Source organism: Tachyglossus aculeatus, chromosome 15, assembly GCF_015852505.1.
Source record: "Tachyglossus aculeatus isolate mTacAcu1 chromosome 15, mTacAcu1.pri, whole genome shotgun sequence".
Classification (NCBI taxonomy): domain Eukaryota; kingdom Metazoa; phylum Chordata; class Mammalia; order Monotremata; family Tachyglossidae; genus Tachyglossus; species Tachyglossus aculeatus.
This window is the reverse complement of record NC_052080.1, coordinates 1355099-1367641: the sequence shown is the minus strand read 5'-3', so window position 1 is coordinate 1367641 and position 12543 is coordinate 1355099. Positions and strand designations below refer to the sequence as shown.

At 46.5% G+C, this 12543-nt stretch overlaps 1 protein-coding gene across 1 annotated transcript in view; it reads left to right on the top strand.

Annotated features, from left to right (window-relative positions):
* The window catches only part of IL1RAPL1 (interleukin 1 receptor accessory protein like 1), a 535220-nt gene that overhangs the window by 359355 nt on the left and 163322 nt on the right, over positions 1-12543 (top strand). The window contains exons 4-5 of the mRNA XM_038757289.1: positions 3743-3929; positions 5815-5968. Of these exons, the coding sequence (XP_038613217.1) occupies positions 3743-3929; positions 5815-5968 (341 nt within the window). The remainder of the gene's footprint in view (positions 1-3742; positions 3930-5814; positions 5969-12543) is intronic.

Below are 12543 nucleotides of genomic sequence, written 5' to 3'. Positions count from 1 at the left end.
GCAAATATACAAAATTGAAAAACGGTGACAAAATGATTAAGTTTACATTATACAGTTTAAGTACAGAAGAAAATATAGTATGTTACCTTGTACGGTCCTTATTTGGTTAATATGCCTTGTCTCGTTGTCTGTCTCCCCCTTCTAGACTGTGAGCCTGCTGTTGGGCAGGGACCGTCTCTATATGTTGCTAACTTGGACTTCCCAAGCGTTTAGTACAGTGCTCTGCACACAGTAAGCGCTCAATAAATACGATTGAATGAATGAATGAATCTTGACCCCCAACCAGTGTTCAGTGGAGTGTTCTGCACGTTATCAGCCGTGAATCAGTATCACCAATGTATGATTTGATCGATTGGGCCCGTTGCCCGTTGGAATATTTGTGCATTCAATAATAATAATAATAATAATGGTATTAAGCGCTTACTATGTGCAAAGCACTGTTCTAAGCACTGGGGAGGTTACAAGGGGATCAGATTGTCCCACGGGGGGCTCACAGTCTTCATCCCCATTTTACAGATGAGGTAATTGAGGCCCGGAGAAGTTAAGTGACTTGCCCAAAGTCACACAGCTGACAATTGGCAGAGCCAGGATTTGAACCCATGACCTCTGACTCCAAAGCCCGGGCTCGTTCCGCTGAGCCATGCTGCTTCTCATTTCACAAGCCCATTCCCATTGTAGCACAGGAATCAACCAGGATCACATCTCCTGCAGAGCCCAAGTATTTTCTTCTTCATTTAGAAATTCTGCCCATCTCTAGAGCTTATGTTCGTATCTATTTCTCCTTCCTCCTGTCTGTAAATTATTTCAAAATCTGTCACCCCGTTTCCAGAAAGGCAGGCATCGCGTCTGTTTACACTTTTGTATGACAGGAAACGTGTCTCCCACTTCTGTCCCACTGTACTCTCTGAGGGCAGGGTACAGTGCTCTCCACGCAGTAAGCTTTCATTAAATACCATTAATTGATATGACATTGGCTCAGTAAATAGCATCGGCTGGTTGTTCCTTCACCAGAAAAAGGAAGGAGGATTTTGCTCTTTTCTGCCTGTGGCCCTATTTTTTAAAAAAATGTAATTTAAGAGCTTACTCTATGTGAGGCACAGTTCTAAGATCTGGGGAAGACACAAGAGAGAAGCAGCGTGGCTCAGTGGAAAGAGCCCGGGCTTTGGAGTCGGAGGTCATGGGTTCAAATCCCGGCTCTGCCAATTGCCAGCTGTGTGACTTTGGGCAAGTCACTTCACTTCTCTGGGCCTCAGTTACCTCATCTGCAAAATGGGGATTAAGACTGTGAGCCCCCTATGGGACAACCTGATCACTTAGTAACCTCCCCAGTGCTTAGAACAGTGCTTTGCACATAGTAAGCGCTTAATAAATGCTATCAAAAAAAAAAAAAGTTAATCGCGTTGGACACCCTCCCTGTCCCCCACAGGGCTCATGGTCTAAGGTGGAGGGAGGACGATTGAATCCCCTTTTTACAGATGAAGTAACTGAGGCACAGAGACGTTAAGAGACTTGTCTGTGGTCACCCAGCAGACCAGTGGCAGTGTTGGGATTAGACCCCAATTCTCCCACTCCCTTCTGCATCGCCCTGATTTCCTCCCTCTATTCACCCCTCCCTCAGCCTCTCAGCACTTTTGTACGTGTCCATAATTTTTTTCTATTAATATCTGTCTCCCCATATAGACTGTCAGCTCACTGTGGGAAGGGGATGTGTCTGCCCACTCTGTTTTTTTTTTTTTGATGGCATTTATTAAGCGGTTACTATGTGCAAAGCACTGTTCTAAGCGCTGGGGAAGTTACAAGGCGATCAGGTTGTCCCTTAGGGGGCTCACAGTCTTAAGCCCCATTTTACAGATGAGGTAACTGAGGCCCAGATAAGTGAAGTGACTTGCCCGAAGTCACACAGCTGACAATGGGCAGAGCTGGGATTTGAACCCGTGACCTCTGACTCCAAAGCCCGAGCTCTTTCCACTGAGCCACGCTGCTTCTCTGTTTGATCGTTCTCTTCCAAGTGCAGTGTTGTGCACGCAGTAGCGCTCAATAAATACCACTGGTTGATTGTACATATCTATTCTATTCTATTTATTTTATTTCGTTAGTATGTCTGGTTTTGTTCTCTGTCTCCCCTTTTAGACTGTGAGCCCACTGTTGGGTAGGGACTGTCTCTATATATTGCCACTTTGTACTTCCCAAGCGCTCAGTACAGTGCTCTGCACATAGTAAGCGCTCAATAAATACGATTGATGATGATGATGATGATGATTGCCTGATGGGAAAAGAGGCAGCGTGGCCTAGTGGAAAGAGCCCGGGCTTGGGAGTCGGAGGACCTGGCTTCTAATCCCGGCTCCCCAACTTGTCTTCTTTAAACCCTCTTTTCCTCTTCCCCCACTCCCGTCTGCGTCACCCTAACTTGCTCCCTTTATTCATCCCTCTTCCCAGCCCCACAGCACTAATATACATATACGTAATTTATTTTTATTAATGCCTGCCCCCCCCCATAGATTGGAAGCTCAGTGAGGGCAGGGAATGTATCTGTTTATTGTTATATTGCATTCTGCCAAGTGCTTAGTACAGTGCTCTGCACACAGTAAGCATTCAGTAAGTACGATTGAATGAATGAATGGGCAAGTTACTTCACTTTTCTGTGCCTCAGTTACCTCATCTGTAAAATGGGGATGAAGACTGTGAGCCCCACGGGGGACATTTGTACATATTCATTACTCTATTTATTTATTTATTTTACTTGTACATATCTATTCTATTTATTTTATTTTGTTAGTGTGTTTGGTTTTGTTCTCTGTCTCCCCCTTTTAGACTGTGAGCCCACTGTTGGGTAGGGACCGTCTCTATATGTTGCCAACTTGTACTTCCCAAGTGCTTAGTACAGTGCTCTGCACACAGTAAGTGATCAATAAATCACTGATTATTAATTGTTATTAATTATTATTAATAATTAATTATTATTAATTAATAATTAGTGATTATTAATAAGAAAGATAGCAATAATAATTGTGGTGTTTACTAAGTCTTACTATAATAATAATAATAATAATGGCATTTATTAAGCACTTGCTATGTGCCAAGCACTGTTCTAAGCGCTGGGGAGATGTAATCAGGTTGTCCCACAGGGGGCTCACAGTCTTAAGCCCCATTTTACAGATGAGGTAATTGAGGCCCAGAGAGGTTAAGTGACTTGCCCAAAGTCACACAGCTGACAAGTGGCGGAGCCGGGATTCGAGCCCATGACCTCGTACTCCAAAGCCTGCGCTCTTCCCACTGAGCCACACTGCTTCTCTGTGCCAGGCACTGTAGTAAGCGCCGAGGTGGGTACAGTTAGGGTTGGACATAGTCCCTGCCCCACGTGGGACTCAGTCTCAATCCTCATTTTACAGATTCATTCATTCATTCATTCAATCGTATTTATTGAGCGCTTACTGTGTGCAGAGCACTGTACTGAGCGCTTGGGAAGTCCAAGTTGGCAACATATAGAGACGGTCCCTACCCAACGGTGGGCTTACAGTCTAGAAGGGGGAGTTACAGATGAGGTAACTGAAGTCCAGAGAAGTGATGTGACTTTCCCTGGTTCACACAGCAGATAAGTGGCAGGCCAGGGTTTAGAACCCATGATCTTCGGGATCCCAGGCCCGTTCTCTTCCCACTCAGCCACGCTGATGGCCCGGAATCGGAGTCCTGGTGTCCGCTCCGTTTTCACCGTGCATCTCTGTTCCTCCTTTTCCGCCTCCAGGAACTCCACGTACTGTATGAAGGTCTCCATCTCGCTCACGGTCGGGGAAAATGACACGGGCCTCTGCTACAACTCCAAGATGAAGTACTTCGAAAAAGCCGAGCTCAGCAAAAGCAAGGAGATCTCCTGTCGCGACGTGGAGGATTTCTTCATGCCGTCGCGGGAGCCCGAAATCCTGTGGTATAAGGTGAGGGAGAAGCGGAGAGGTGCTCAGCTCACTCGGGCCCGAGCCTTCCCACACTCCCTTCGTGTCTCCCGGCCGGACTTCCCTCCCCTTCAGCGACTTGATAATGTCGGGGCCGCGGGAGGTTGAACGATATTCACTGCGCTAAGTGCCGAGAAGCGGAGCGGCCTCATGGTTAGAGCCCGGGACTGGCAGTCGGGTGAACCTGGGTTCGAATCATCATCATCATCATCATCAATCGTATTTATTGAGCGCTTACTATGTGCAGAGCACTGTACTAAGCGCTTGGGAAGTACAAATTGGCAACACACAGAGACAGTCCCTACCCAACAGTGGGCTCACAGTCTAAAAGGGGGAGACAGAGAACGAAACCAAACATACCAACAAAATAAAATAAATAGGATAGATATGTACAAGTAAAATAAATAAATAAATAAATAAATAGAGTAATAAATATGTACAACCATCGAATCCTGGCTCTGCCAACTACTTGCTGTGGGACCTTGAGCAAGTCACTTTACGTCTCCGCTCCCCAGTTTCCTCATCTGTAGAATGGGCATTAAATACCCATTCCCCCTCTTACCTAAACTTTGAGCCCCACTCGGCCGACCGGATTAATTTGTATCTACCCCAGTGAATAGAACATTGCTTTGACTCATAGTAGGCGCTTAACAAATACCACAAAAAAATGTGAAAGCACTGGGGAAAATATACACAGGTGAGAATTAGACATGATCTCCCCCTTCCCCGCAAAAGGGGTCACAGTCTGAGTCAGGAGAAGAAAGGGATTTGAGGAAGACCCATATTAAAGGTGACAAAATCATCATCATCATCATCATCAATGGTATTTATTGAGTGCTTCTTGTGTGTAGAGCACTGTATTTAGTGCTTACCGCCTGGAGAGGGAGAATGAGAACAGTAACACGACAACAACACAAAAACAGCACAAAAGACAAGGATGGTGGTAAGTACAGTAAGAGTTATAGGTCTCTGTGGCCAGAGAATCAATCAATCGTATTTATTGAGCGCTTACTGTGTGCAGAGCACTGTACTAAGCGCTTGGGAAGTACAAGTTGGCAACAGAGAAGCAGCACTCCCACTGGCTCAGAGTGGCAGAGTAGCCACAGCTCTGTGCTGTTCTATTTTTAAATGTGGTATTTGTTAAGCACTTACTGTGTGCCACTCGCTACACTAAGCGCTGGGGTAGATAGAAGCTACTCAGGTTGGACAGAGTCCCTGTCCCACTTGGGGCTCACAGTCTTAATCCCCATTTTACAGATGAGATAACTGAGGCACAGAGAAGTGAATTGACTTGCCCAAGGTCATACAACATAGGAGTGGTGGAGGCGGGTTTAAAATGCAGGTCCTTTTGACTCTCAGGCCCGGGCTCTATCCATTACGCCACAGTGCTTCTCAACTTCCTGACCTTCGAAGTGTTGAGGCGGCCTCTCGATATTGAGTTCTCTCCCTTTCCTGCTAGAGCAGAGAATGAAACCTTCCCTCTTCCCGACTAAAACCAAGTGATCCCTAATTTTTTATATATATAATGGCATTTTTATTAAGCGCTCACTAGGTGCAAAGCACTGTTCTAAGCGCTGGGGAGGTTACAAGGTGATCAGGTTGCCCCACGGGGGGCTCACGGTCTTAATCCCCATTTTACAGGTGAGGTAACCGAGGCACGGAGAAGTGACTTGCCCAGAGTCACACAGCTGACAGTTGGCGGGGCCGGGATGACCTCTGACTCCAAAGCCCGGGCTCTTTCCGCCGTGATCCCTAATTTTGGGGCGGGAGGGATGGGCCTTAACAGCTTTCTCCCTCCCACGTTTCCTCGGCACGTTGGAGGCAGGGAGCGGAGGGCGTCACAAGCTCCTCATTCTCTCCATCCTAGGAATGTCAGGCGAGGCCCTGGAGGCCCAGCATCGTGTTCAAAAGGAACGTTCTCCTCATCCGGGAAGTCCGGGAGGACGACATCGGAAACTACACCTGCGAGCTGAAATCCGGAGGCTTCGTCGTCCGGAGGACGACCCACCTGACCGTCACGGGTAAGCGCGGAGCCCGTCTCCTCGCGCCGTCGCCTCTGGCGTCTGTCCTCGCTTCCCCGGGGGCCAGGGGAGACCAGCCGGGTGATCGGAGAGGGTGCTCGGCCCGGGGATGGTGGAGAGGGGCCTTGGGAAGGAAATGGACTCTTTCAACCTGGGCGATGAGTCCCGCTTCTTCCCTCTCCCGAGGGTGCTCGAGAGGGATGTTGAGATGGTGGCACGTCCATTGTTTGTTTCGATCGACACGGTCGGAGGAAGGAGATGTTGAGGTGTCAGAGGAATGGTGAGCTTTGGGAAGCACTGGAAGAACCAGCTTTACCTAAGCAGACCAGGCAGTGGGGTCTTTTGGAGGAATGATGAAAAAATGGGAATCTTCTGCCTGGCATCCCTCCTTCCATTTGGAAGACGGCGGAAGTTTGATTTCCACTTGGCTTTGGTGTCTCATCTCTTACTCGTACGGTTTTCATTGCTCGTTTTACACTGACGCATGTCTTCGGAGAAGTGACTGACATGATTCCCCGCAGAGTTTTGGTGGGCCGGGCTGCCTTCTTCCGAGGGATTTGGGGTGATTCCAAAGCAACGTTGCTCCTGAGGAAACGCATGCCTTAGGAGCGAGTCCTGAAATGCATCATGTTTATGCGTGCTTCGTCTGGAGGGTCTGGAAATTAGGTCTTGGCCTCTAGCTGGATTTAGGCTTTACTCCTTAACATCTTAACATAATGGCTTATCGGGTTGTATTTTTCTCTAGGGATAAGGACCCGGGGTGGAGGCTAACTGCCACTTTTCTGCTGCGTGATCTTGGGCAAGTCACTTAACTTCTCTGTGCCTCAGCTCTCTCATCTGTAAAATGGGAATTAAGACCGTGAGCCCCGTGCAGGACAAGGGACGGTGTCCAACCTGATTACCTTGAATCTGCCCCAGCACTTAGAAAAGTACTTTGCACATAGTAAGCGCCCCCAAAATAACATAATTATGATATCACTATTATTACTCCTCCATAGGAGATGTTCACAATAGCATACTGTTCATTTCCAGGTCAGGAAATCAACAAAAGGGGTAGCGTAGTGTAGTAATAATGATGGCATTTATTAAGTGCTTACTATGTGCAAAGCACTGTTCAAAGCGCTGGGGGGGATACAAAGTGATCAGGTTGTCCCACAGGGGGCTCACAATCTTAATCCCCATTTTACAGATGAGGTAACTGAGGCACAGAGAAGTTAAGTGACTTGCCCAAAGTCACACAGCCAATAAGTGGTGGAGCCGGAATTCGAACCCATGACCTCTGACTCCCAAGCCCGTGCTCTTTTCACTGAGCCACGCTGCTTCTGGTACTAGTAGAGTGAGTAGTTGTAGTTTTATGTAAATCCAGGAGTGTGGGTATGTCTCTGGGGAAATTGGTAATTCATTCAATCATATTTATTGAGTGCTTACTGTATTCAGAACACCGTACTAAGCGCTTGGAAAGTACAATTGAACAATAGAGACAATCCCTGCCCACAGTGGGCTTACAGTTTATTACTGATGTGTGTCCATATGTGTAGTCATGGTAGTGAGGTGTGTTTATATGTAGTGGTAGGAGAAGCAGCGTAGTTCAGTGGAAAGAGCACGGGCTTTGGAGTCAGAGGTCATGGGTTCAAATCAATCAATCAATCAATCAATCATATTTATTGAGCGCTTACTGTGTGCAGAGCACTGTACTAAGCACTTGGGAAGTACAAATTGACACCATATGGAGACAGTCCCTACCCAACAGTGGGCTCACAGTCTAAAAGGGGGAGACAAAACCAAACATACTAACAAAATAAAATAAATAGAATAGATATGTACAAGTAAAATAAATAAATAAATAAATAGAGTAATAAATATGTACAAACATAAATATGTACAAACATATTCAAATGCTTGAACATGTTTCAAACATGTTCAAATCCCGGCTCCACCAACTGTCAGCTGTGTGCCTTTGGGCAAGTCACTTAACTTCTCTGTGCCTCAGTTACCTCATCTGTAAAATGGGGATTAAAACTGTGAGTGCCCCCGTTGGACAACCTGATCACTTTGTAACCTCCCCAGTGCTTAGAACAGTGCTTTGCACATAGTAAGCGCTTAACAAATACCATTATTATTATTATTATTATTATTATTATTAGGGGGGATAATGCATCTATGGTTAGCACACCTTGGTTGTTGCCTGCTGACATTAGAATTCATTCATTAGAATTCATAGAAGCAGTGTGGCTCAGTGGAAAGAGCGCGGGCTTGGGAGTCAGAGGTCATGGGTTCGAATCCCAGTTGTCCGTGCTTCTCTGTGCCTCAGTTACCTCATCTGTAAAATGGGGATGAAGACTGTGAGCCCCACGTGGGACAACCTGATCACCTGATCAGCGCTTAGAACAATGCTTTGCACATAGTAAGCACTTAATAAATGCTATCATTATTATTATTGCTTAGAATCTCTGCCTCCCCTAGCCTTTTCAGCAGTCCAGCTCATTATCTTACCTCTCCCCTACCGCAAGAGAGAAATCATCTCCATTTCCCACTTCTGACCTTTCTTTTTTTTCAATATAATTGAGTTTTCTGTCATTTTGGAAGCAGCCAGTCATCAGTGAAGAGGTGTCACTGAGGTGCAGGCATTTTGAGGAGAGAATTTTAATCGCCAATGTAGTGGAAAATAGGGAAAAAATGAGGATTGTTCCGAGAGCAAGAGGGATAGCAAAAGAATAGTCTGTGACTTTCCGTGCCTGGGCAGTGAGGGAGGGGAATCCCAGAGAGGGGCTACGCCGGGCAGGGGGAGGGAAACCGACTGGCTCTCTCCGTCGACCTGGGGTGGCCCCGAGGAAAGAATTCCGACTTTTCTGCTTGGGCTGGGGCATGGTGTAGCCCTCGGCCTTAGGCTTCTGTCATCTTGATGTGTTGGGGGACACACAACGACACAACAAAATGACATTTCAGCAGATGCCACGTCCCCCCTGAAAACAGGGAGCCAGTGGCCATGGCTAATAATAATAATATTAATAATGGCATTTATTAAGCGCTTACTATGTGAAAAGCCCTATTCTAAGCACTGGGGAGGTTACAAGGTGATCAGGTTGTCCCACGGGGGGCTCACAGTCTTCATCCCCATTTGACAGATGAAGGAACTGAGGCCCAAAGGAGTGAAGTGACTTGCCCAAAGTCTCACAGCTGACAATTGGTGGAGCTGGGATTTGAACCCATGGCCTCTGACTCCAAAGCCCGGGCTCTTTCCACTGAGCCACGCTGCTTCTCATCTAGATCCGCATGGAACACCACCATCGCGGGTGAATGAGCACTTAGTCAATTGGTTGTATTTATTGAGCGCTTCCTGTGCACAGAGTACTGTTCTAAGCACTCAGAAGAGAACATTCATTCATTCATTCAGTTGTATTTATTGAGCGCTTACTGTGTGCAGAGCACTGTACTAAGCTCTCGGGACGTACACGTCGGCAACATATATAGATGGTCCCCACCCAAAACTGGGCTCACAGTCTAGAAGGGGGAGACAGGCAACAAAACAAAACATGTAGACAGGAGTCAAAATAATAATGATAATAATAATGGCATTTATTAAGCGCTTACTATGTGCAAGCACTGTTCTAAGCACTGGGGAGGTTAAAAGGTGATCAGGTTGTCCCACATGGGGCTCTCAGTCTTCATCCCCATTTTACAGATGAGGGAACTGAGGCACAGAGAAGTGAAGTGATTTGCCCGAAGTCACACAGCTGAGAAGTGGCGGATCTGGGATTTGAACCCATGACCCCTGACTCCAAAGCCCAGGCTCTTTTCCACATCAGAGCAAATAGAATTAAAGCTATATAATAATAATGGCATTTATTAAGCGCTTACTATGTGCAAAGCACTGTTCTAAGCACTGGGGAGGTTACAAGGTGATCAGGTTGTCCCACAGGGGGGCTCACCGTCTTCATCCCCATTTTACAGATGAGGGAACTGGGGCACAGAGAAGTTAAGTGATTTGCCCAAAGTCACACAGCTGACAAGTGGCGGAGTTGGGATTTGAACACATGACCTCTGACTCCAAAGCCCGTGCTCTTTCCACTGAGCCATGCTGCTTTCCACATCATTAACGTATGCACATCATTAACAAAATAAATAGAATAGTAGATATGTACAAGTAAAATGACTAGAGTTATAAATCTGTACAAATACATATTCAAGTGCTGTGGGAAGTGGAAGGAGGTAGGGCTGGGGATGATGGGGAGAAGGAGAGGAAAAAGGGAGCTCAGTCTGGGAAAGCCTCCTGGAGGAGGTGAGCTCTCAGTAGGGCTTGGAAGGGAGGACGAGAGCTAACTTGAACAGTATAACAGGGTTTGTAGATCCGTTCCCTGCCCACAGAGAGCTTACAGTCTAGCGGGGGAGGTTGACATTAATATAAATAAATTACGGGTGTGGACATAAGTGCTGTGGGGCTGAAGGTGGGGTGAATAAAGTGTTCAAATCCAAGAGCAAAGGCGACGTTGAAGGTAAAGGGTGTAGTGGAAATGAGGGCTTAGTCAGGGAAGGCCCCTTGGAGGAGATGTGTTTCGCTCAATAAATACGATTGATTGATTGATTAGGCTTTGAAGTGGGGGATAGTCATGGATTGTGGGGAGAGAGTTCCAGGCCAGAGTCAGTAGTGAAGTAGTTATGATGGAGGCTCAATAAATATCATTGATTAGAAGGAGAGGAAATGAGTCAATCAATAACTGGTATTGATTGAGCTCCTACTGCGTAGTAAGCAAGTGGGAGAGTACAACATAATAGATTTGGGAGACACCTTCCCTATCTACAAGGAACTAAACTATCCATCGGGGGACCCAGGCATTAAACTCGGGGTAAGAAAAGTAGTAGGGAAGTGTTGCGTTTGAAGCCCACTATGAGTTCCCAGTCTTAACAGGGGAAGCAGACAAATTAATTTCCAGCGAGGAGGCGGAAGCGAATGGGAAAATGGATACGTGAAGAAGCCGTTAAATAACAGAGGATGGAAATGAAGGCATTCAAAAGCGCGTGAATAAGTGTTTAAACATTCGCGAGGAGGGTGAGACCAGGGGAGAGGAAAAATGAAAGTGTTCAAAAGTGCGTGAATAACGGCTTAAGCTTTCGTTGGGAGGATGAGGTCGGAGGAGAGGAGAAATTAATCGGAGAAAGCCTCCTGGAGGAAGCGGGAGTTCCGAAGGGCTTTGAAGGGTTCATGAAATCATTATTTTATAATGAGATGTTGCCTTGAATAAACATTAGAACGGGCCATATGTGCGAGGACAGAGTAGGGAGATTCTTTTCAAAGGCTTCTCAAGCAGCAGCTTGGCCTGGTGGATAGAGCTCGGGCCTGGGAATCAGAAGGACTTGGGTTCCAATCCCAGCTCTGCCTCTTGTCTGCTGTGTGACCTTGAGCAAGTCACTTCACCTCAGCGATCTCATCCGTAAAATGGGGATTAAGACTGTGAGCCTCCCGTGGGGCGTGGACCGTGTCCAACCTGAGTATTTTGTACCTACCCCAAGCGGTAAAGTGCCTGACATGTAGTAAGGGCTTAACAAATGCCATAAAAAAAAGAGGTTTGGATCAGTTTTTGGGTTGGGGCGATGGTTTGTGGTATATCAGTCACCCCCACAACAATAAACTGTGGATTGGGTTGTCATGGTGATATTGATTGTCACAGGTCTTCTGTCGCTCACGGACTCAGGTCACCTCCCCGCGTCTGTGGAGAGGAAATACAAAGAACGACACTTCTTGCTCACTGGCAATTGTTAGGGGCAGGGAATGTGTCTTCTTCTCTCTCCCAATCACTTAGTACAGTGCTCTGCACACCGTAAGTGCTCTATAAATACCATTGATAATTGATTGAAAGGAATAGTGCTGGTGCTTTTTATGGGACTTGGACACCTCTCTCGGTTGGCTAAGAGGCCACCAAAATGGAATCAAAACATAATGAGGTTTTCCAAGAAGCTTATTAATAACAGTAGTAATAATAATGATTATTGAGGTATTTATTAATCGCTTAGTATGTGCCCGGAATATAGTAAGCACTGAATATAGTAAGCACTTAAGAAAGTAAGCACTTAAGAAATATCATAAAAAAAAATCCAGAGTTGGTGGACAAGTCCCCTGCCCACGACAAGACTGTGAGCTCATTGTGGGTGGTGATTGTGTCTTTTCATTGTTGTATTGTACTCTCTGAAGGGCTTCATACATGATTTGTTCAATAAATGTGATCGCCTGGGTGACTGACAACAAGCTGATAGTCTAGAGGGGGAGATAAGCTGCCTTTCCTGTTGACAGGGGAAGGGAAAGGATTAAGATTGTAGTGGCATATATTCTGGTCACAGAGCGGGCCATCTAGCCAATTGCTCCTCCTCCTTCCTATGCCATTGAGGACGTATTTAGCGGGAGGGTGTCTCATTTTTAGTCATTAACCTGCAAGTGTGGGGCCACGGCGAAGTTAATCATCCCATAACAACACGTCACCGCATCTCAGATTACATTCGTTCCCTCGGTTCTAACGGTGCCATAGATGCCGTGTTATCCCTTCTCCCGAGGAAGCCGAGGGATGGATTTCGGGAACAACCCG